The 25,964-nt window shown below is 43.6% G+C and overlaps 2 protein-coding genes across 3 annotated transcripts in view; one reads left to right on the forward strand and one right to left on the reverse strand.

The window, feature by feature from the left end:
* Positions 1-25,964, forward strand: part of LOC126521501 (palmitoyltransferase ZDHHC20-B-like) — a 178,261-nt gene that overhangs the window by 121,216 nt on the left and 31,081 nt on the right. The gene's annotated exons all lie outside the window — the stretch shown is intronic.
* LOC126521590 (gastric triacylglycerol lipase-like) lies at positions 113-5,909 on the reverse strand. The gene is made up of 4 exons (XM_055066079.2): positions 5,477-5,909; positions 4,384-4,455; positions 2,355-2,423; positions 113-375 (listed from the first exon to the last, which is right to left on the reverse strand). The coding sequence occupies exons 1-4, from the start codon at positions 5,483-5,485 to the stop codon at positions 136-138; spliced, it is 390 nt and encodes a 129-aa protein (XP_054922054.2). The 5' UTR covers positions 5,486-5,909; the 3' UTR covers positions 113-135.

A 25,964-nucleotide genomic window follows, 5' to 3' on the forward strand; every position in this document is an offset into this window, starting at 1 on the left:
CATCGTTGCGACAATTTTCAGTAGGTAAAAGCGAGTACATCTTCTGGCGGAAGGGAACAGTTGCAGCTGTGTAATGCAGATACCTACGCATTTTCTACTCATTTGATTCTTAAAACATGGCATGCACGACTTTATTTAGGTGTATTGTTTCATTGTTTCCACAATTTTTTTGTAAAGGTGTTTCCATGCCGTGATGCTCCAGCCGAAATCCAGATGCGTGAAGCCCCGCACGGGCACTTTGTACGTGAGTACAACATTAGGCAGCCTACGAATTAAGTGTGCTATGTCATGGGGAGTTGTGAGAACGTCTCCGTCGGCCCAGTAGATAGCCACCGCTGCTGTGACTTTTCTCAGATCGTACAACGGCGGACTCGGCTGAAATGAAGGACATGCTGACATGAGAGAACGAATGACAATCCCTGTCTTAGCATTCATTATAACGGGCTAACAAAACCAGGTAGCGTAAGCGCAGTCGAAATCATTTTTCAATAATATTCAATAATACACTTTTCTTCGTAAACAAGCGGCGTGTACCAGCAGTTGCGCATAGTTCCGTGTATACCCACACGCAACTATACGCAACTGTACGTATACGTATACGTTGCGTACAGCGTGTGCTTTTTCTCCCTGCAGAATGCGTCGGTAACTTCAAGCGCTGCGCTGAATATAGAAAAAATTTCTCTCGTAAGATTCACTTGTCTATCAGTCGCGTTCGTAATAATTTATTCACTAACAGCGTCTGTTCTTATCAATTGTTTCACCATAAAGAGAGAAAGATGGAAGAATGGGGATAGGCAAGGAGGTTAACTAGAACAGCAAACTTCGTTTTCTACCCTGCGATAGGGAAATGGGAGAGGGTAAAAGATAAAAAAAGGGAAATAAAGAGAGAGAGAGAGGAATTTTTGTACATACCAAGACGTAGGCGGCAGTTTCATGACCTGCAGGGCACGCGTGTCACGATATTCATGCCATGACCTTTCATTTATGTTCGACATGCGCCCTTGTTATACTGTGCCAATTTTGGTACATACCAAGTTAACTAAACGACCGTGAGAGCGCCACAACGTAGGCGGATAGATAGATAGATAGATAGATAGATAGATAGATAGATAGATAGATAGATAGATAGATAGATAGATAGATAGATAGATAGATAGATAGATAGATAGATAGATAGATTTAATAAGCTATATTGTGAAAACAGGGCTTAAATAACGTAATTTAATCTCAAGGTAACGCTATACTATGATTATATGTAAGTCACCCGCCGTGATTGCTCAGTGGCTATGGTGTTGGGCTGCTGAGCACGAGGTCGCGGGATCGAATCTCGGCCACGGCGGCCGCATTTCGATGGGGGCGAAATGCGAAAACACCCGTGTACTTAGATTTAGGTGCACGTTAAGGAACTCCAGGTGGCCGAAATTTCCGGAGTCCTCCACTACGGCGTGCCTCATAACCAGAAAGTGGTTTTGCCACGTAAAACCCCATAATTTAATTAATCACATGTAAGTCATCTAACTTTCCTCTTGTTTCTTCGGTGTCGAAGAAAAATAAAGGGTGAAGATAATCCTTCGTTCTCAAGCCTGGCTGAATTCATTTTATCGTCTCATTCTGACTATAGAGCATATGGGATACAGAAAGTGGCAGGAGTAATTTGGCGACACAGCTTCGCCGTTTACTGCATGACAGTGATAGGCGGCAATAAGCACGTTCGGAGCATAAAGTTAAGCGAAAAACGAACGCGCGTATTCACATGCGCCAAGTGACAGATAGAGAACATAAAGCCTCTGGCACTGACGTCCACTTAGCCACGCCAATAGTTAATAACAGCGCACATCGTCTCATCGATAGCTTGCCATGCACTTTCGACCACACTTCGCTGCCGTCATCCCCGTCACCCACTGTTTAGCGACTCGGTGGAGCGACAGCTGTTCGTTCACAGTGATCTAAGTGCACAACGTTAGATTCGACGTCAAAATAACGGCAGCAGTAACGGCGTCTCAGCTGCCGCAGCGTTTGTCAAGTGTGCTTTCACTGTTTGAGCAGAATGGTACGAACTGAAAGGGATGAAAGCGATCTTGTCTTCAAAGAAATGGTTTTATTCGAGCGTTCTATTATGCTTTCGCGCAAGCATGTCCCTAAACATTACAGAAGAACTGTAGATTACATACTTATGTACAGTAATACTGACAGGTTGCTCGCATTTATTGGGGTAAATTCAGACTAGATTGCTGAAACTGACTTAGAGCTATAGTAATACAATGTAGATTAGGTTAAAACGAACACATCCTGGGCAAATAATGTAACATATTCAGCCTTTTAAGTGCGAAACAATTTCGCACAGGTGTACATACCTGACCATATACTCGTTTGTTCCTTTTTCGCCCCCAGTCAAATTTTCGAAATTCATTGGACTTGGTGATCTGCAAATTATAAGAGAACAATAAAACCAACGTATATGGTTCGTCGGGCAGCTTGCAGATCGGTTCGACCAATGCTGCGCTTTCGGTCAACCATGGCTTACTTGCTTAACATTTGTGTGTGGAGAACCAACAATTACATGCAACTCTTGAGTGTCCGTGGGCAGAAATTGTAACAGTTGTTATTACAAGAAAAGTGTTAAACTACAATTGTGAAATATATTGCGTGCACGTCGAAAGCTCCTGCTTATGCAGAAGTTCCAAGAGACTACAATCGTTCCACCGTCAGTCATAGAAATGATAAAGTGTCCATATCAACGTGTGTGCAATTGCCCTCCAAAACTCATTCTATTTTACTCCACCAAGTGTTGTGATGAAAAAAAAGCAGCACTTAGAGGGGAGAAACGGTAATTAATGTCACCGTGTGGTTCATGCACGTAAAATATTTACCTCGGGAATGAACTGCTTTTGGCTAATTGGGAGCAATGCAGTATACTTTGTACAGAAGAGAATTTCGATCGTTACAGGAAAACAAGTAACCGAAAACAATTACAATTACTTCATTCATAAATGTTATTGATTACAGTTACCAGTTACCGCCCCATGAATGTATTTGAGGAATTTACACAATAGTAATCGATAACTTCTACGTTATTTTCCTCCAAACGTTTATCAACACTGCATATCACCAGCAAACAGCACGATCTGCAGCCTTTCACGCATTGCTTATGTGCACTAACAATAACTTCTAGAAAATTTCGTCGGTCATCGTCCCTCTCTTTTGTTGTGAGGACATACACTGATAAGCTTCTCGAGGAGGAAACAGAGGGAAAGAGAGTGAGCTTAGTCACTTCGCCCTAGGTGCGCGCTAGGGGCAGGGCGGTGATGTATGCGCATCTTGCACGTAAGTTTGGGGTTTTTCAGCATCAGGGTCCTCTGTGACGCGCAGCACTTCATTTTTGCTGAGGCTTGGTGAACAAGCTCCAGGTTAGGCCAATGAAAAGCTGAAAAAGAAAATCGTCCGTATGTCATTTCCTTTATAACGCCCTAAGTGGCCTTTGCTATCGAGACATATCAGCACCTGCTGAATTAGTTGGCCAACATTTGGTGGTGCCTTTAAGAGGAGGAAACAAGTAGTGAGCTCCGGGGTTTGCCCGTATGAACGTTTGCATTTACAAGGCTGCTGCATGGCACAATCTAGGGACGTTTTACTGTAGTTTTCGTCAAACTCGCGTTCTCGAAGTTAGGTTGCTTGTTATGTTTTGCATCGTCAATAAAGTAACTGGTTACATGTGATTCGTGACTGAAAAAGGTAATTAAAATACAGTAAGCGTTACCAGGTAAACACAGGGATCGTTAGCTTGCTGAATTACCATGAAATCTCACGAATTACAAGTAATTATATACATCTAATTTGTTAGATGCAAGTCCGCTATAGAGTGAAGTAGAAGGTTCACTCAATAATCGTAGAAAATGCTTTGTCGGTATTCATAGTGATTGTCCGAAATGACGTGTTTCTACAGCAGTCAAGTGCAAATATTAAGCTGTCCTCACAACCCACACTGTGGTAACGTATCATTTGGCTTACTACTCCCATTTTTAAAACTCCTCAGCGCGGTACTTGAGACAAGCTACGAAACACTGTTTAATGCGCTTGGTTAGGATTGTCAAAGTGCAAATTGCCCTCGCTCTCTCTCTCTCTCTATATATATATATATATATATATATATATATATATATATATATACGTATCTCAAGTGGGCTCCTGAACAACACCTTTCAGTGTGGTGAAAGCTATTTCAATCATGGATCCGGGACCTCGAAGAGGTTCAAAGTAATGCTAACGCTTTTCTCTTGCAGTCACCGCTAAATCGCCACCGAACCTTTTTTTTTTTTAATTACGAGTCGTATCAAATAAAAAGGAAACGTGAAGTGCGCACTTCGCTCGACCAACTCAGCCTACCTGAGTAAAGTGAAGAACGTTGCGTACTGATGTTCCTGCGGGGTCATTTCCCAAGTACACTGGTAGCCTCGTCTGTGGAAGGTAAGGTGCGTTATGAGTGCTAAATACCCGGCGCGTTCAATTGTATTCAAGATAGTACATAACGCTATACGTGTTATGTACCCTACATATGTATGTTGTGTATTTTTCATCAATTTTCATTGTGCTATCGTACCAATTGTATGCCATCCTGTTATGCTCTCGTACGAGAGAGTCAATATCGTAGACAATAAAAAATAAATAAATAAAAATACTGTTCACATGGCTTGCTTTGCTCATTCACCCTTTCTTTGTACAGGTAATTGAATCGCCACGCTTATAGTTCGCGGCAGTATTTTTATTGGTAATGTCGGTGAGGCATGCTGCATGTGAAGCTTGCTTTTACGAAGTGCCGTCGATGCGTTCGACGCTTGGTTATAGAGAGCGCGCTTCGGAAGCGAGAAGCATGGAAGAAATTTTCCTGCCTGGTCCTTTTTGTAGAGCGAAACAGAAATATTTATACTCTTCGAATTCGACGTTATATTCGTAGGGTCATAGCTTACACTTTGGACGGAAGGAACTTTAAATTATTCATCATTCGCAAGAGTTGCTTCACCTGAAAGATTACTAAAGCCGTTATTTTGCTGATGAAATTACCTCTAACGGGTACGGCATATTTAGAGCATACTTAAGCATTCATTTAGTGACTACTTCATGCTAGAGCATCCAGATATATGCGTTGGAAGAGCCGTACGAAAGCACTAATTGCCGTTAAAGTCTTCCCAAAGTGATTTCCTTCGCGAAGTTTTACTCTTACAACGCTTCCCCTTTTCGGAGAAGCACTAATGTCTCCTTTTCCGATAAGTGCATATGTAAAAAAAGAAAACAAAATAAAATATTTTCTGATATGAGTGGTGACAAAAAATAAAGTCATGCCAGCACGGCGCACGCAGCACAGTTACAGTGTAAGCTGGAGGAGCGGCTCCCTAATTTTGTGACGGGAGCCCTTGCCCACATATTTTCTGTCAGATAGGCGCGTTTTGTTAATTTCTTCGTACGGTGATTTCTATGTTACCTTGTTCATGTCGATGGGATATCCTCCATTAATAAAGCGGAAGCTTGCATTGCAGAGGGGGCCCGGTTTGACACTTCTACAGGAACTTAGTCTCACTGCTTTCAACACGAGGTCGTGCCGTCCGAGGAGTGTTCCCCCAAAGAAGAATTCGGCAGCTTTCTGTAAAAGCGAAGACACACAAGTGCTTGCACTGACGATAAGAAAGTATCTCAGCAACAAAGCAGCGTGCTTCTAACGTTCTCTTAGCTTTTGGCAGCTGATTAGAAGAGCAGTTCCACGTGTTTCACTTGTTAAGAGCGTTTGATGGAAGAGTTTACGTCCCCTGCTAGTATAGTGTACTGTGTGCAAAGCTAATAATTATGATTCAGAACAATTTTGAGAATATGTCGTGTGCACGCCTTATGCGAAAAATCATTGCAGCTACTTACTTCAAAAAAACTATTCAGTGTGATAAAAGGAAACAACTTAGCGTGTAATATTTTTTGGTGCAAAATCGTATTTTTTTTTAAGATGAAGATTTCAAGAAGAACACTCCAGCACTTGTCTGGCCGTGCCTGCTGCTGCGCGTTGTGGAATAACTTACACACAGGACGACACAGGTATAACGATTTGGCTTATATGTAGCTCCATGTGTACAACATGCTGATGTTCCAGCTGTCGTTTCTGTTCTCTAGAAAATGAAGCAGTGAAACAACAAACGCTACCTAGAATTTCTCAACGCAATAAATATAGGCCTTCAAGCTGCCAATTCCTTTCTGAAAGTTAACTTTCTGTGCCTTCGTTACAGGGGTGTGGTGCGCCTACTCGGCCGAGTTCTTGCCGAATAAGATGGGCTTGTCCTAGAGATATAGTGCAATTTTAAGCTGGACTTGTCACGGAGTCACTAAAAAAAAAAATAGAAGAAAGCAAGTCAGGCCTGCGTGGCACACGCTGCACAGTCACAGCATGAGGTGCAGAGAAGCCGCTCCATAGGGGCTTCATTTTCGGCAACACGCGCTGGAGGGTCTTCACGGCGAAGTCTCTTTGCGAGAGAACACACTGAACTCTCCTCCCGCCGTCGGCGGCGAGCGGCGGCTTGTGCTGTTCTATGCATAGCGGTCTACTGAGCCCGACGTTGCCTGGTTGCAGCCTCGCGCTTAGCTCTACGATTCGCTTCTTGGGCAGCAGGTCGTACCTTGCGAGGAGGCGCCACAACGTGTACCGAAGAGCAAAAGCAGGTATCGAGGAGACTACGCGGCTCACATGTCGCATCCCTTGACTCGTGCGTGATACGATGAAACTGCTGCATGTCGTGACACCTGGGGGAGTGCAACGCAATTACAATGCGATATTTGCACGTATAGACGTTACGTGGCGTGCATCTCGCATCTAACATCGTTCGACAAATGGCACGATATACGATGCTGCTGCTGATGATGAAGATTTATTGGCATCTCCTTGCAAACGGGGCAGTGGCGCATATGTTACATCTCTTGACACGTGTCATGATAGATGCACCTGCTACATGTCGGGAGACCGGATGGAATACAACGCAACTGCAATGTAATGTTTGCACATATGGACGCTACGAGGGGCGCATCTCGCATGTGCGCCATGTAGAAGGAAAAACATCTACAGCACATCTGATTAAATTAAGCAGGCTAAGTGTCTATTTGTCACCACCCCGTTTCTAAGGGGATGCCAAAGTTCATCATCATCATCATCATCATCATCATCATCATCATCATCATCATCATCATCATCATCATCATCATCATCGTGACAAGTGCCTTGATAAGATGCTGCTAGTAATGATGATAATTTGTTGGAATCCCCTTTGAAATGGCGGATGACAAATAGTCACCTAGCCTGCTTGAGACAATCAGGTATGCACGTTTTCATTCTATCATGTTTGTATACTTCTCCTTATTCATCCTTTTCTTCCTCAAAACGTCTCTATCCACTTCAGACGCAAAGTAATTCTCTCCAATGAAAATTTAGTTTCACCGGATTTCTTATGTCTTCACCATCATGATAATTGCCAGAGCTGGATAACGAATTAAAGGTTTTGCAAATATTCAGTCAGCTTTGTCATGTTTTCAAACTGTGGACACAATGCGAAAACTCTCCGCTGAAACGTCAGATATTAAATTAAATTATAGGGTTTTACGTGCCAAAACCACTTTCTGATTATGAGGCACGCCGCAGTGGAAAACTCCGAAAATTTCGACCAGCTGGGGTTCTTTAACGGGCACCTAAATCTAAGTACCCGGATGTTTTCGCGTTTCGCCCCCATCGAAATGCGGCCGCCTTGGCCGGGATTCGATACCGCGAACCCATGCTCAGCAGCCCAACACTATAGCCACTGAGAAACCACGGCGGGTGAAACGTCAAATATTAGAAATTGAAATGTTTCGTGCCTGGGTAACTTGTAACAAATCTATCCAGCCACTCGAAAAATATGCTTGGCGTACGGTTACATGATTACTTATTGACACTGCGTGCGAACATCCAGTCGTCTACCTCACAACTTATTTTACTAAATACACTTGCACATACGATTAGACTTTCAGGTCACGCTCATCCAGAAATGCTTCGATAGGTATGTGACATACTTTATTTACAATTATTTTGACCACTGCTTTTTCTTTTTATAGACTATTTTGGTGTAGTCAATTGTGTGCGCAGTCCCTGAAGAGGCTATCTACTTTGTACCGCTACCTATGCAACTGCTACATGGTGTGCGACTTGGTACAATAAAACGCAACTAGAATGCACAGCCCGCACGTATCGATGCTACGCGGCGCGCGTCTCACATTGCGCGACTCCTCGCGCGCTAGGACGCGTGTAGAGGGCACGTTTCCATAGCATCCAGCAAGCGCAGGCTTGGCGTAGTGGTAGAGTAGCTTACTCCCGCGCACAGTGCCCGCGTTCGATCCCGGTGGGAACTGGGTAGCTTCTCATTCCGGGCGATAGCTGCGACGGACGCCGGCAACGGCAGCGGACAACCTTGCCAACCGAAATGGCTGTAGGAATTAGCCCATAACAGCTCACGCTGTAAAATTCCCGATCCCGGAGACAGTTTGGTTCACGCTCGCGTGGGTCACGTAGGTCACGTGATGAGGGGCTCTGAATTTCGCTTGTTTGCGGTTAGAAGCGGCTTCGCTATGCTGCTAAATGCGTTGCCGAAGATGGACAGCTTTATAGTGTTTAATAGCTGATCCACGAAGGTTTCGCTTGGCATAGATTTCAAAATGTGTGTTGGATGCATATAGCTTCTTGGTGAATCAACAAATCGATAAATTAACCAAATAACACGTGCGGTAAGAAGATATATAGGCGGAAATTTTAAATGCTATGCATTTATTTGCGAACATTTGCCACTTTGATTGTATCTGTATCTATCTATCTAGCCGCCTACGTCTTGGTGCTCTCATAGTCATTTCGTTAACTTGGCATGTACCACAATTGGCATAGTATGGCAAGAGTGTATGAAGAACATAAATGATCTGTCATGACATAAATATCATTTCATGTAGGCCATGAAACAGCCGCCTACGTCTTGGTGCTCTCATGGTCGTTTTGTTAACTTGTTATGTACCACAATTAGCATGGCATGACAAATGTGTATGGCAAACATAAATGATAGGTCATGATATGATGAATGTCATGACATGCATGTCATGTAGGTCATGAAACAGCTGCCTACGTGTTGGTGTTCTCATGGTCGTTTCGTTAACTTGGTAGTCTCCCCGCACAGTGCTTTGCATAACATCGATTCCCACAGGGCGTGGAATCTGCCGGCTGTGTTGAAGAAGGCACTACAAAGGGCTGTAGACCGCCGGCTTCCTAGCATTGTGTTTTAGGCTGTCAGTGATTTTGCAGTGGCGAAAAGCTTACTTACTATGGTAGAATGTGGCAACTTAATCCATTTCTTTACTGGTGCCGTCATGTGGCCCATAAAAACGGTCGGTGCCATAGCGTGGAAGAACTTAACCTACGAATGTGGGTGCAAAAAAAAAAAAAAAAAAGGAAGAAAGCAAGATCACATCACTTGTGTAGGCATGCACTGGCTTAGTTCCATTGTACTTTTATTGAAGAAATCATTGAATAACTTTAGGTAGCTTTGCTGCCAGTCACCTAGACCTAGAGTCACCTAGAGTCACCTGCCAGTCACCTCTTGCTTTACAAGTAGCGTTTTGTAGTCATATCAGTAAAATAAATTGCAACATTGATCATTCGCGCAGCTGAGAAACGGGCAGATATCTTGGCTTCTAAGGGTCTCCCAATTTCATCACGCGCAAGGCTGACTTAGTGACCGGCTGAATAAGGTCCACCGCTGTACATAGATATCTCGCCTAGAAATTATTAATTATCCCTGCTTTTCTCCAGTTCTGCATACTCTGCACCGCGCAAATACATCGGCACACCTAGTTTTCTTACACCCCAGCCGCGCTTTCCTTACCAGCTGACTCTCTGATTGTTAAACAAAAACGAAAACGAAAAACATCTGCTATGTGTAGCTCAAAAAAAAGGGGGGGGGGGGGGGGGGACTTGCTATATATACATGTGCTCTGTGTCAGTGTGTGCTATATAGGTGTGTTACGAGCCTGCTGCTATGTGCCGAAACAATTCGACTCCTTCGATTTCATTTCAGCTATAATACTGCTTGCCCGGCGTGTGAACATCAGTGCACAATTTATGAATTTTCACGTTGCCCCCTAGCAGCGTGGTTTACCTCAAACCTAATGTAGCCTCTTCTTTTCGAGCTTCCTTTTTTTTTTTTCGAGAGGTAAAGCACCGTGACAGAACTGAGAGCAGGCGTAGTGCGTTGTTGCATGGATTGTTTCTCTAAAATTATTTCGAGAAATAGGTGCAGTTAGAGAACTGGCTCATATGTTAGCCTGTATGGCTCGCGGGAATTTGCGCCCTTCGGACTAGCAAGTGACGCCAAAAAGGCCCGTAAACATCATTCTGGCTGCTGCGTTCTTATGATACAACGTCGAGATATTACGTTCCAAATACAGGAATTGGAACGAAATCCCAAGTGCCTTTCTTGATTAGAAGTGGGCGAGCATCAACTTTTTCGAATGCGAATCGAATACGAATGGTAAGTGTCGAAAATCGAATCGAAAATCGAATAGTAAAACGGTGATGCACATATTTACAGCAGGAATATTTATTTTGCTATAATTAGGTATCACGCCTTTCCTGAATAGTGCAAAAAATAATAAGAAGAAGAAAGAAGAAAGCTAACTACCAGGGACAGAAAATCGTTTTCCAACTCACGGTCACAAACGTTGGCAGGGTACCATGTTGGGCGAGATGGTGCATAGCTAATAAAAAAAATGTGACGTAATTAATGTAAACTAACAGAAGAAAGAAAAAGGAAGACGCCAGAAAGAGCGCCAGAAAGGCGCCCTTTCCGTCGCCTCCTTTTTTTTTTGCCGTATGTTATTTTACATTGCGCCACAATACCTTTACTATCAGAAGTTTTTATTGAAGTACACCGCACGAATAGCCTTTCAACATCTTGAGAGCCTGGCTACCATCATGTTTTCCAAGAACGAATGGCTGCTGTACGGCGAGCTTTAGAAAAAAGCTTAGTATAGGAGGGAATCGAGGAAACGGCTCATTCTTCCAACGTACTAATTGGTTTCAGAAAACGAGATTTAGGCGGAGCTGCATGGTGCGTGTGGCTAATTCGTAGGGCTATACAGTAACGCTGGCTTCAGTGCTTGTGCCAGCCTTCCGTGCTCTGTTGTGCTGCTTTTACATTGGTAAGACCAGGAGGTGACTGTCAAAGCGAAGACGCTCCGCTCATCACAAGCAGGTTTCTCGGACTCAAAGCTTGCAAATCCAGTCCGCGGATCTCGTTAACGGTACTTTGTCACCGCGGATAGCTCCAAAGAAACGGGATAAAACATTTTAAAGTTAGTCTTGGTCTTACCTTTTTGTTGTATTTGGGCTTGTCGGCAAGCAACCCGAACATGATGCCGCCTCCTTGGGACCATCCAACAAACTGCAGAGTGTTTTTCTTGGTCTGGCGAAGTATCCAATCTATTTGCGCTGGTAAGTCGTACTTAATCATTTCGTCAAAACTGAAGAAGGGGTGAGGACAAGTTAACAAGTTGGCACGTGAAGTTAGTAGCAGAAACTGGCGCGATAGCTCACCCAAGACAAACTATAACGGCAGTGTAGGCCGTTAAAATTCAATCTTTACAATGACAGCTCAAATCATGTGCGGTGCTTATTGGGACCGGTTCATTGAAGACAATGCCTTTGCCATAGGCATATTTTGGCAAGGACCTTTATGGAGCTGTGGACAGCAAATACAGAGTGATTGTTTCAAGTAGACGCTGCGGAGCCACCGCAAAAGAATACTACGAAAGTTTCGATGATCTGAGTGGGGCTGCTTTAGCATTTTTCCCGCATTACCATGCGTGGTTCGTGATATATGTGTATGTTATTAAAGTTTGTGTCTTTTCGCTCTCTCTCTCTCTCTCTCTCTCTCTCTTAATATACGTGTGATAAGGTTAGCACAGGGATAATACTGTATAATCAGATGTGTTCTTTCTTTGCAATATAACACACACTGCTAATTTGTACATAACACGTGTTTCTCGTGACCACTTATTTAATATATTGCGAAGCAGTAGCTGAATTTGTATGATCAGAAGTCTTCGTAACTTATTTTTACACTCACTGTATTTCCATTCATGTATTTTCGTTTATTTGCTGCAACTACTTCCCTCCGTAACGCATTTAATCCTGAGGGCACAATAAAAATTCAGCAGAAACCATCTCACGGTGACAGTCCACGGTAAAACGTTTAGAGAGAGAGAGAGAGATAGCAAAGAGAGGAAAGGCAGGGAGGCCAACCAGACGAGCGCCCGGTTTGCTACCCTACACTGGGGCAAGGGAAAGGGGCAACAGAAAGAGGAAAGCGAAATAGAGGGAACGCTGTGTGTGCTCGCAGCAAATCGCCTTGAAATCAGTCGAGACCAAGCAAATGCCCCGCCGATACATTAGGCTGCCGTCAGTCTGTGCTTAACTAATATAATGACGCAACGTCTCGCCTCCGTGGAACCTAAGCTATCTATGTACGAAACGGGTACTGCAGCGGTCCTCCTCTTTCTCGCTTCCCTAACAGCACGTGACGCCATCTAGACGCGCCGCCGTGAATCCTGTGCGTGGCCTTCGATATGCGAGGTGCACCAGTGCTTTAAACGTTCACAAACTTTGCAAACGTTCATAGACGAGCGACGCACATGTACTGGCACGTACATGCCCAGTGATTTAAGTTGTAATCAAAGAGGTTCATTGAAGACTATCGTAGACGGAGTGGCACAGAACCAATGTTCCAGGTCGGCGTCAACGAGTTTCTTGGAACAGCAGTACCTGCCCAGTCTCGTATCTATAGTGACCAACGTGAAAGGGATTCGTTGACGAGCGGCATGTATGCACACATTGCCACATACTCAGTGACCCAAGTCGGTCCGATAATTCATTTCGGACCCTTTTACCGCAGCACAGCAGCCCAATGATCCAGGTAAATAGGCGGGAAAACGGTCAGATGCAAACATAGACAGATGCCCTCCGGAAAGTGCGTGAAGTACACTAAGAATGCTAACGCATAATTAAATAAATAAATAAATAAATAAATAAATAAATAAATAAATAAATAAATAAATAAATAAATAAATAAATAAACATTACTGACCCAGAGCATGCTAACTCAGGGCATCTTTACAGGCGGTTGCAGCGGAAATACCTGTTACGAAGGAACCAAAAGTCGTTTGCCAGATTGTTTTCGTGCCTAAAAAAACTGTTTCTAGTCCTACGTTCTTTTGTAGCTCGATGTGATCTGGGTGCTAGAACACTCAAGGTGAAAGAAATTATTCACATGCACAGGTACCTGAAATTCCAAAATTTCCTGTCCGTCTTCTTTAGGTAGACATGACGTGAATACTCCGTGCCTCTGACGTTACCCAACCACACGTCAAAGCCGTTGTCAGCTAGTATGAAGCCTAAGTGTAATGCAAAAGGAGATAATTTGCTCTTAGTGCGCATTCATTGAAGTTAAAAGACATTCTCTGTGCGTGTGTGTGTGTTTGCGTGTAAATGGATCGATGAAATTGCCTTTGCTAAGCTAATGTTTTAGTCTTTCAAAAAATATGGCCCGATGCTTGTCACATCTACCTAGACGTCACATTTTCGGTTTGTCACAAGCATCTCAGATATTTATCTACAGAACATAGCAAAAAAGGGTTCCAATATTTACTGGCAAACTACGTACCGTTGCTCCCGAATACAAATACATTTACAACAATTACTTCATGACAACGCCACCCAACGAACATGGGAGCATATCTAGAGATAAAACGGGCGGGTATTTTACAAGTGGCACCAGTCTCGGCAGTCAGAACTGTTAGTAAACGGACGTGCCATGAGCATTAGCTCGCAATAGTTTTGCATTTGCAAGTTGTGTCGAAAAGAGGCGACAAGAACACAGAAGCTTGAATTGATTAACTCTGGGCGAACAAGTGAAGTTTCAACCCAGGGCAAACACTGAAATTGAAGGATTTGTTTCATTCAAGCATATCACTGGTGAAGATAAGTGCCCTTGTAGAAACCATGGCGTTGGATTGGGTTTTCTTTTGCATCCTACAGACCGATGTCACAATGAGAATGCTTAGTAGAAAATCGGTTAAGCTAAACTGGTTAACCTCCCTGCCTTTCCTTCTCCACTTTTTCCTTCCTTCCTTTAGTAGAAAATCTTACTAAGTGACTCATTATTCCTCACATGTGATTTTGGAGGCCACAAACAGTGTACCTATAAGAAAAAAAAATATTTTTGTCTCTGCCGCGCTTCCTTTTTGAATATCTATCATTATTATCTGAAGCATGCCGCGCGCACTAACCGCTTCGTGTTGTATCTTTCTTCATGTCTCATGTGTTCCTTGCGCTAACTTCCCAAAATCATAAATCACCAACTGGCCTACACCCACACTCTGCTATGTTCCTATCTCGCACATTGGTGCACTTTCTTTTTATTATTTACTCACTTGGAATCCTCTTCACCAACACTGCTGTCTGCCCGCTGTCATTTCGTTCTATTCACTTTTTTTAGGGCAAACAAAACAGCTTCATAGAAAGATGAGTCAAGTAACCATTATAATAATGAATAATTATCAATTGTTAGGCTTAATAATTATGCCGTAGCATAGGGCACTGCAGCTGCACTACAATAGCATTTAATTTCTGTCAACATCCATGTAACTGCCGCTGATAATGCATCTAGTTTCTGTTACAGCAGTCATAAATGCCCGCTTAAACTTTGGTGAAAGTTACAAGCAGATTTCGTTAAATATTGACCTTTTCCTGCATTCCGTAAAAAAAGCGTAACAGAAGAAAGAGAAGAAATAAATAGAGTAAAAACACCAGAAAGGCAAGAAGAAGTGATGGAATGCAACCGCGTACCCAGGAAGGCTCACCGAGACTCTGATGCGGCATGTTCACCACAAAGTCCGCGCTGCAGCCTTCAAGTCCGCTCATCAGCAAGACGACTGGTTTTGTTACTTCGATTCCCCCTAGAATGTCTTCACGTCCGGCAGGTATTCTTTGCACAGTTATGATGTACCAGTCGTCGGTCCTGATGTCATACTCTTCGACAGGGTATCCCTTGCTGCCGATTAACTCTGCCTGTAACATGAATGTGGTCGTGCATCATAATATTGGCGTCCAAATTATGACTCTCTCGCTCCTATAAAGTTTCCATCGTGCAGTGGTTAGGCCTACGGCCATGACCCCTATCAACTCAAAGCTGGAAATAATTGCGCTTTCAGCTGCGATGCTGTAAGGCAGACAGCACAGTCACATCACAGGAACAGGAAATGCAGCGGCATTGCTTTCCACGCAACGGCAGACTTTAAGGTTGTTTGTCGCTTATCTTGGGGATATTTACTTGCTTGAAAAGCTTAACTCTCTATATGCACATTAGAATGACCAACCCTTATTGATTGTAGGCTTCATTTTGTAGGCAACACAGCAAATATATGGCAATATAAAGTCAATCTTTGTGATATGTTTTATTGTGACAGCAATTATATAAACGCTCCAGGCGCATTTCTGCCATCGGCGTCGCCGTCGCTGTCGCCGTGACGTTGCTTGTAAAGTCGAAGGGTGATAAAACTGTCGTCGCGCGCATATGTGCGAGTGAGAGCTTGCGAGGATGAGCCGGCGAACGTGGTTCAATCTTGCGTGCCTGAGCGAGGTACGCGGGCCGAAGCGTGCCCTCTCCTGTCGCGCGCGAGGCAGGGGAGTCAGGCGAGGGAGGAGAGGCGTTCTTTTACGGCGGCTGCTAGGGTGCCTCGATGTCCTCCTCGCCCGCCGCTGTGTACGCAGTGGAGACAACAGCGGCGTCTACTACGCCGTTGCGCTCGCGAATGGCGGCCGCCGTAGTAGACGGCGTTGGCGGACGCCATAAGGACGCGTTGCCGACGCTCGTGTGTCTTGAAAGCGATCTGCGACATGGCCAAAGTGCATGCCCGCGCGGGCCTCATCTTAAAGCGATCTGCGATCTTTGCAGAGTGTGTGTAGTGCCGGTAACTTCGTTGAAGCAAGGAATGTACGAAGGTCAATTCGCTTTCTGTTGCCGCGATTCCTCACTCCAGCATTTTGACAGCGACTATCCGCGCTCATCGAGTGAAATGAGCTCATGTTTGCCTGTGCGCATTTGATACCGCGCTTGTTAATTGAGTTAAAACACGTTCGCGGGCTAGTTGGTTTGAATCCACGATAAAATGTGTAAGCGCGACTGAACAAGGACGTAGGAAGAAGCGGACACAAAAAGACAGCGCTGTCTCTGTGTGTCTGTTTCTTCCTATGTCCTCGTTTGGTCATGATTACACATTCTATCATCGTTAATTTAGTTAGTAAGCGAATGTTTACATGTTTACGAGTACTATCCTTACTTCGTACAGCTATCCACTAATTTGTTATCGCAATCGGTGCTTCGCCTTTCGGGCGAAACTTGCGACTTTTTTTTTTCCTTCGAACCTCTTTCTCTCTTAGGGCATTTCAACCCCACATCCTTTCCCCCATGTAGATTAACATGCAGGCGTCCTTACACACACCGTCAAAATCGTCTGCCTTTCAATAGAGAGCCTTCTCTCTTACCTCTCATCAACTATGCCGTTGTGCTAAATTGTAAACGTAATGGGCTATTGAAAGGTTTTGTAATCGGAATGTAGGCTTAAGGAAGCGTATACACTAGCTCGCTGACTACCAGAAAGCGGTATACAGACTGGCCTCGCTATGAGCCGTCTGATCGTGGAATCAGATTCGCAAGTTATAGATTCCCAGCGCAATGCACTGTCGTGAGAGGACTGAAACGGGAGAATTGTTCGTATATGTACAAAAACAGGTACTTCAATATGTTGTCGGTGCTGCACCTTACCAGCCTAGCAACAGCTTATTATCACCTGCCACCCACCTTTTCCTGTACCTCCCACTTCCCCTTATTCCAGTGAGGAGTAGCAGGCTAGAGACGCACTCTCCAGGTCGACATCTCCTTTCTCTTCCTTAAAATCTGCTCCTCTTTCTCTACTGATGCATTCAAGAATGTTTAAACATCTGATCTGGTAAGAAAGCATGCTTTGTTAGGAGAAAATAAAGTTATACACTCAAACTGAAGCTGGAATCGTACATTTGGCAACCACAGTTTGTTTCCAAGTGTCAGAACCTGGTTACATTTTTTAGTAGGTGTGGCTCCTGTCGTCTGTGCCCACAACACCACTAGGGAGATCTTGTCAGAAGCATAATTTTCAGCTCACTTTCATGCATGCGAACTATATCTTGTGTGGTATATTGATTTCACTTCAATAATGCTATATTAATTTTAAACGTGCGCAGAAAAGGTTGAAATATAGCATGACATCGGGACGGTTCCCAGAATCTCAAATAGATTTAAATAACCTTGTGTGCTGTACTTTTGTTGGCTCGGTCCCTGGTAGACCACGTGATAACTAACTCATTAATGGAGGAGCATTCACCAGACACAAACAAAAACAGCAGAAGGGAGTTAGCATTGGAATTTTCAAGACCAAGCGTGAACACTTGACCTAATCGAGATATACATGCATAACAGGACATGCGTGCACCGTTTATTTTTTACAGTGGTTATTCTACGTAATATCAGTTAACTCATCTAGTTAGAAAGCATGAAATTGAAAAGGAACGTGCATAGACTTACGGTGCTTTTGAAGGCGTCTTCATCGATTTCACTGCTCGTGAGCAGAAAAATGGCTAAGCATAGCACAAGGAGGCTTACAGCATGTCCTCTTCTCATATTCGAAATCATCATGTTTGCGAAAAGCAGCCACCCCTTCCCGCTGTGAAATTGTTAATGGTTGCTATGCCGGGGTAAAAAAAAGATCATGAACGTATACAGACATGGCAACGCTTTACATGAAGATAACCTTTACTAAACGTAAATTTATGTAAGTAATACGCGGGCGAAATGGGGAATACATGGTAGCCACTGAACTCTCACCTTTTAAATCTCACAATGACTCTTATAAATGCAGCTGCTTTGGCGGAACACTTTTGGCACTGCCGTCATGGAATATGCTGGGCGACCTTCCACGCATCTACATTGTTCGGCATAGAAACATACGAACTTGTGTCTATTGTACTTTGATGGAGTGGGGGTCGTTTCGAAAACAGTGGCTGTGTGCACGAGGGGATAATGTTCGAGACCTGCTTATATAAGTGCTGTGTTTGTCGTCTTTCGAGCTCATTTTACCTCTTGCAGGAAACAATGACGTCATACAGTGTTGCGCTAAACTTCGATTCCCTAGCTTTGGATAGTGATCTTGCAAATAGAGATAATGACAAGTTGCCTATCCACAGCTCTTCCAAAGCTGGGCGATTGCGCTCTGAATTTTCACACACTACCCTGCGCATGTACCCGTAACATTCATCACGGAAGGAACAGGATTCCCGCGGGGCATCATGGTAGGCCAAGTTTTACTGCATACCACTGTCATTTCACTTGCTGCATTCAAAGTAGACCGTAAAAAGTACAGTCGCTGGAGAAAGCCTTGATGTGTTTCTATTTTCGAGCGGAGCTATTGGTTATGGTAGTGGAAATCCACATTTACTATTGAGAGCAGGTAGCTTTAGGCGCTATGCTTGTGACCGCACGATGAGCGGTGAAATGAAATGGCTTGAAATGAAATGAAAAGTGTAATGCTAATAGGAGCAATGGACGCAGTATGGATATGATCTGAATAGCATGTATGCTATTATTCTAGCTTAACTTACGACATAGACTGAAATGGGAAAGGTTGTGTAGTTTCTAGAGTGCACAATCGGTAATGCACTGGAGCGGCACAGTTGCTTTCAAGGGAAGGGGCTGACAGTTGACGGCGACATGATTACAAGGAGTGATGAGGCTACAAGATAAGCAGCTCTCATCCCTCCATGTGATACTTTGCTTCTTAGGGAACCCTCTATTCTCTTGAGTACGTTACATGGTCTGATCACCGGGTAGCCTGGACTGGATCGTCCCAATATGGCCATAGTTTTCTTTAGAAGCGAGGAGAGCTACCGAGAAGCTCGCGTTACCATATCTTAGCATCAAGCCCTGCTGTAATCGAAGACAACGACCACTTTACAACCGTTTTTTCTAGCGCTTCTTTAACAAAATACCACTTCGCCAGGAATTCTACGTGAAAATGTAAAGGACAAATTTTTTACCAGGGATTAAGTAAAATAAATTGCTTGTCCTCGGTTATTCTTAGACTGAACGTGCTGCATATGAATTCTTGTTTTGAAATTCGATCCGCTTGTTAGCGGGGATTCCACTGGTCACTCTTCCCCATAGACATTAAGCTCTACAGCGCTTCCGGAAGTATTCATCCGCTGTGGAATTGTTTCTCTGTCATGCTGTTACTATTTCCTCGGAAAATAAGAGACTCTACTATCCATAGAGTTCACCTCAGTGAAAACGCCTGCTCACCCTCAAACCACGACAGGTAGTTACATAAGGAACAGGGTAACGACGAGCTCTGTTCTTATTACGATGAGGACGTCACTGGCGGATGCGTCAAAAACTTTCCTTTCGCATTTCTTGCCGTCCTAAACTCTACCTTTCCTGTATTATTCTTGCGTTTGTTTTACGTAAGTCTTTGTTCGTTTAGATATTGATTTGTAGCCTACACTTATACAGCGGTGGCTTGCCACAAAACTATCGCTCCAGCTTTTTGCCTCGTCTAACGGCTGTCGAAAAAGAAACTGCGGTGGTAAGTACGTTGAGTAGATCCAGCAATTCCCAGATGATAAAAATTACTATAAACAAAAATGCATTGATCGCTAGAAGTTTATAGCAGTCACAGTCCTTCTGCATCACGGCGACGCCGACGACGACAGCGTAAGTTAACGCCAAGTGTCCATGTAATTGGTATCGCAATATTCCTTTCGAAAGGTCGCGCGCCGACGCCATATGAGGCTCACAAAGCTGTACTGAAAATTCTTGTCAACCACGAAACTGGGCTCTCTTCTGTCCCGCTGGTACTTTTGCATGTGACTGTGTGATCTATTGTTTGGTCCCCTCTCCTTTTTCTTCTTTTATCTCCTTCTTCTGCAATTGTTAGCAACATGAAATTGTTAGCCCATTTTTCTTTCTCTTGCCGATGTCTGTATATGTTTGCATGATTATTATAATATTAAGCATAACATATGCTATGATTAGCCGATTAGAGGAGCTGAGGAATAATTATGACCATCTGTTTGTTTAATGTGCACCTAAATCTTAATACCCAAGTGGCTTTACATTCTCCATATAAAAATAGAACCGCTGTGACTGGGAACCAGACCCAGAACCCGGTAGCGAGTGGAAAAATGCTAGATATGCCGCACGCCACTGCGACGCATATCGGTAAATAGAACGCTTCCACAGAGCTTGAATGTATGTATGGATACCTGATTATTGGAATGCGTAGACAAGGACAGGAGCACTGATTGGCAACATCTTGAGGTGCTCTTCAACCAAATCAGGCAGACCTCTTGTTTTAATGGTCCATGGTGGCCCACTTGGCGGCTGGCCTAATATTGTAGCAGGGAGACACTTGTCGTGAAAATAAATTTGTGGTTCGCGTATCCTCGGACGCTTTCTTTTAATACTAGAACATTTATAAGACATTCTGATTGATTGACGCATGCCGCCCTCGAGCCGCAGCTGATATGCTTTCCCACATTCTTGTAGGCGGCTACGCTAGTAGCTGCATACAAGAATGCGGGAAGCGTTTCACGTTTCAAGTACACGGTATGTGTACGGATACGCACTTAAACATTTTGCTGTCATATTTTGAGCACGGCTTTGCAGGTTTCCTCACAACTCGTTTTCTTAATTGCCGGAATATTCTATCACATATGCCAGCTTCAACGTTTTTATCTTTTGTCATAATGTACTATTCATTTAATTGAAATTCCAGCGTTCCGTTAGATAATTTTATTGGTCTATACTGTGGTCTTTATATCAAAAGTAAGTTATTTAACTAATTTATGAGAAGCTGATCAACTGCTTGTGAACTATTTATAACGAGTATTAGCACTATTGGTTGAGATGGATCGATCATAGGAAATAGCTATCCTACCCTTTCTTAACAAACAATGCTAGAATGCGTGTAGAAGAATCAACATTTGGGCGAGTTAGTACTTGTTGAACACCTTGAAGGGGCAGCACAAGACCACAAAGACAAATGGCAGGAAACACAGAGTTCAGCGCTGTCCTGTCTGTTTCCTGCCTTTTGTCTTTCTCGTCTTGCGCTGCCCGTTCAAGATGCTACAATGAGTTTTTGCTGAAAGGATTGTCGCAGTGCTGTCGTTGTTGGGGCCCACGATTTCGAGCAGGAGACATTTTTCACGCCGGTCATACATAGCTGCCCGTAGAGCTCCTTGTTATTCATGCTCTTGTAATCACATTTTTTGAAAGTCGTTCGCCTTTGCCAACTGTAATGAACTAAGTAAATCGTACGTGAATGCAGCGTATACATTTTTCAGTCGAGCGCTCAGGCCTTTTACAAGAAGGAGTGCGAAAAAAAAAAAAGGTTTGATGGTCTATTTCTTCACTTATGCAAAATAGCATTTGTATATTTAAACTTACCCGCCGTGGTGGCGTAGTTGCTTTGGCATTGTGGCACTAAGCCCAAAGACGCGGAATCAAATCCCGGCCGCGGCGGTCGCATTTCGATGGCGGTGAAATGCGAAAACGCCCGTGTATCGTGTATTTGAGACACGTTAAAGAACCTCAGGTGGTCAAAATTATTTTGAAGTCTCCCACTACGGCGTGCCGCATGATCATATTCTGGTCTTGGCACGTAAAACTCCAGAATTTAAATAATATTTATTCTTAAGATTTCAAAATTATCGAGAGTTAAGAATACGGATGACGTAATTACGAACAGAGGCATCCATTTCTTGTCCCGTTGTCAGCGCTAGCCGAGCTTATAATTCCATTCATTGAATGGAAGAACCGTCTCAACTTCTGCAAGCGCGACGATGGTACACAGTTGGCTAAGGTGACTGGTGCACTTTGTTAACTCTACAAGGCGATTATTAGAGGTAGCTGCCTGATCAACTACTGTTTACTTCAGAAGTCGGGGGTTCGTGTCGAGCTGGTAAATGTTTGTGAATGCGACGCTAATATATAGAGGCCGGGTTACCAATAAGCGCAGTTGGCCATTGGACCAACACTTCTAGCGTAAGAACTTTTTATCAGTACGGGTTTAAATATGATACTGTAAAATTCACTTGATATATACATGGCAGTATACTTATTTCGATAACTCAGATGCTTCAAGTAAAAGTTTAAGGCATCCATAGTGCCAGTCTAAGAGTTTCCAGGATATAAAAATATTCACGTACCACACCAACCTACTTAGAGTAAGCAAATAATTAATGCTCAAGTTTATGTTACTCACGTTTTGATTCCGTTTCTTTCAAAAAACCGCGCTAGCTTCGTATCTCTTGACTACTAAACAAAGCTAAAATCAGACTTAATATTGTGAGCATTATATTACTCCTTCACCTTCTTCATCTGTATGTATTCATCATCATGACCAGCGTCATCTTCTTCAGCGCGTGGCCTGATAAATAAATCATCAAGGTTTAACAGCTGTCTCACAAGTGTTGGAGGCTGCTCTCGATCCCTTGGTTCTCTACGCCTTCGAGTTTCCCAGGAATTTCGTTCAGGTCGCCGCTTGCTCCGCCTTTCCGCCACCATGCCCCAACAAGATCCTCAAGGAGCCTCCAGCGGCACCGTCTCTGCCCCACCGACCGTTCCTTCATGGACCGTCAGCACGCGGCAGCGCGATCCCACCATGTTCGCTGACCTTCGTACTGACGACGTTGACGACTAGCTGGACAATTATGAACACGTTAGTGAGTCTAAACGGTGGGATGATATGCACAAGATTCGCAACGTCGCATTCCACCTCACTGACGTTGCCAGAACTTTGTTTCTCAACCACGAGAGCACCTTGCATGACTGGGCGGCATTCAAACACCAGCTCCGGCAGATTTTAGGCGCCCCCAACGTGCGCTCTGAGGTCGCCAAGAAAAAGCTTGATGGACGCATGCAACTTCCCGGGGAAACATAAGCCTCTTATATTTATTATAATTAATGGTAGGTGTTTTATTGATGTAATTTACAAAATAAACGAAGCAGCAGGACGAGATGTCAATATGTTTGCAATAATTGTTCGTAGCTCACAATCTTTTTAGTTAGAGGAGCTTTTTGTAACCACAAAGCAGCATTTATGTAAAGCAACTTGTAGTTATGCATAAAAAAAATAACTTGATGAGGCCTGCAATACACATCTGGAAATTCCAGGTGGCTGAGCTTTCCTATACAGAACTCTTTTTGGCCAACAGCAAGCATTGTATTGCGAAAGACCGGAATGTGCCATTATGCATTGTACGGGATTGTATTTCATTGTATGTGAATTTGTGAGAGCTGAGGCGGCAGTGAAGTGTTCCGAGTTCGCAGGGTAGCATCCGGTAACGTAAAGCTGATGGCATCACCCGTATATAATGACCGATGCGGACGGTATAAAAGAGTGGCTATCGGTGCAGAAACTCCTGGACAAACCTGTGAGGCGGAATGCCACGCTGATGTTTGCAGGCGCTATTTCGCTAGTAAAGAAGGGCGCATAGCTGGTCCCCTGGCACAAGATCATGACATGTCCGATTGAATATTTGTGAGCAGAAACATCACGAAGTTTTAGTGATTGCCCTTATCCATTTGTTGGCACCTAAAAAGGATTCGTATGTAGGAGCAAGATGTAAAATAAATTGCACATTTCATAGGCAAACAAGATTTTTGTGCATGAAGGATACGCTAACCCTTCACCTGAATGTTGGCTGTATAGCACAAGAGGAACAGTCGAAGTGGTTCGTTCTCAGAAGGGCATTTGTAAAGGATGTTTCCATACCCCCTGATGCATCAGACCGTGGTTGGTAAGGATACGTCACACTGGGCTTGACCAACACTGCCCGCGAGCATATTCTCCGAGAAAAATGTGATAGGTGGCACCGTTATACTACACCATTAATTACTGCCCTGAAAGAAGTTTTGGACAACGACAAATTTTCGACAAGCTCAGCGACCTCAGCAAGCCACGCTATCTACACTTTCGTTTCGGCACTTCTTTCCCACGAAAGCAAGCCCTAAGAGCCGGAATAATTTTGCATTTATTGTTAGCCGTAATTGAGAAAGGCGTACCGCTAACATGGCCGCTTGCTTGAGGGCCTCATTAAAGTTAGCTTTCTGCCTTATTCTATCGAGGAAGGTGCCACAGAAGTTTCTTGCTTTCTTTGACTTTACATTCTTCGGAATTTCTTGCCCTGTCGCATTTCGAGGGCGGGCCGTCTGTCTGAGCAAGATTTTTAAGATGATGCTTCAGGGCGAGTTCTTAGATAGACAAACAACGCTAAATGCAGACTTTCGATACCTTGGGATGTTCGACCGGGAGTGAGGGTCAATGAACGGAATGTAATTGTGGCTGATTTTTTTTTTTTTTTTTTTTGCTGACAAGTTTGACTTCGGTTTCGCCTTGGTGAAATCGTAACATTAAATTGAAATGCAACAGTGTGCACCACGTCTGCACAAGCAACTATAAAATATGGTCTGTGTATGTGCAGGCAGCCAACCTTCACTCTTCATTAAAAGGGCAAAAGAACATCTTCCAATCCGCAATGTGAGAGTTTCAAACAATTTACTACAAATTTCCGATAAGAGCTATAAGCTGAAATAATCATTACCTAATTCTGGGCACCCCTCGTGCTGGTATTATTGCTTGGCTATGCTGCAATACTTCAGGATACTTTTCCAACGTTTGGAAACTTCGTGGGGCAACAAAGAAACTCGTTCTCTCACAGTTTATCTTTCCCGGTTTCAAAATTTCTGAACTTCTACATGCATATTTATAGCAGGCCGACGTGGCTGGCATGTATGCGCAACACGAAAAAAAAAAAAAGCATCCTGCGGTGCAGAACGACAGTTGACTGGACATGAGAACTGGCTATATTATGTTTTACCTATCATCTCCAGCACTCCAAGTATAGGAGAACAACTGCTTTTGCAATGATTTTAATGGTAAAAGTGTACCTTGAAAAATAAAATGAACAACAGCACAAGTATAGTGAGAGTATCGGATGTTTTAATGTGAAGCATCTTTTTGCCTAATTCTTGGGCACATTGCGGTAGGTAGGCAGGTAGGTTCCCGTCTTGCCTCACTTTATTAAGAAGAAAATATTGTGTGACCGACGCAGGAATCGAACCTCTTATCTCGAGCACAGCAGCTCGGAGCTGTAACTACTACGCTTCGATCGCTTTTATTCTCTCTATTACGGTCTTGGTACAAATTAAACAGTGAGACAAAAATAATCATATGTATAGATGCGATTCCGGCAAAGCTCTTGCCGGATAGTACTAACAGGGCTTCAAGTTTGCCTGGTAATTCAACAAAAGCAACATTCTCGTTTCTGCTCCTGAAAGTTGCAACGTTAAGACTTTCTATAATGTATTGCCTTTGTGTTTATAGATGCGTTGTCAGGCATCTTTTTAACCATTTTCAGAACATCTATATGACTACCTGCATGGTGTAGTAATCTCTAAACCGGCACTGGCAGCATCGTACTCACTAGGCCCTTATAAACTTTTCTTCTTGACACTCTGCAAAAGTATTCAAAAGAGAAATTAACTTTTAATGGGTAAAAAGCGGCCAACGCTTCTCTTAAGTAACCTTGAACGCGAACATGACCAACTGTTCTTGATGGAACAAAAATATTCCCAAATTTCTCGAGAAAGCCTCACTTGTAAAATCGTTCTCAAGAATTAATTACTTCGATTGCTCAGGAAAATGTGTCGCGAAATTATCTGTTGGAAAACAATAGTGCTAAACATAATTCCCCTCTTACTGCGCCAAACAAATTAGCTCTA

Source organism: Dermacentor andersoni, chromosome 6 (genome assembly GCF_023375885.2).
Source record: "Dermacentor andersoni chromosome 6, qqDerAnde1_hic_scaffold, whole genome shotgun sequence".
In the NCBI taxonomy this organism is placed as follows: Eukaryota; Metazoa; Arthropoda; class Arachnida; order Ixodida; family Ixodidae; genus Dermacentor; species Dermacentor andersoni.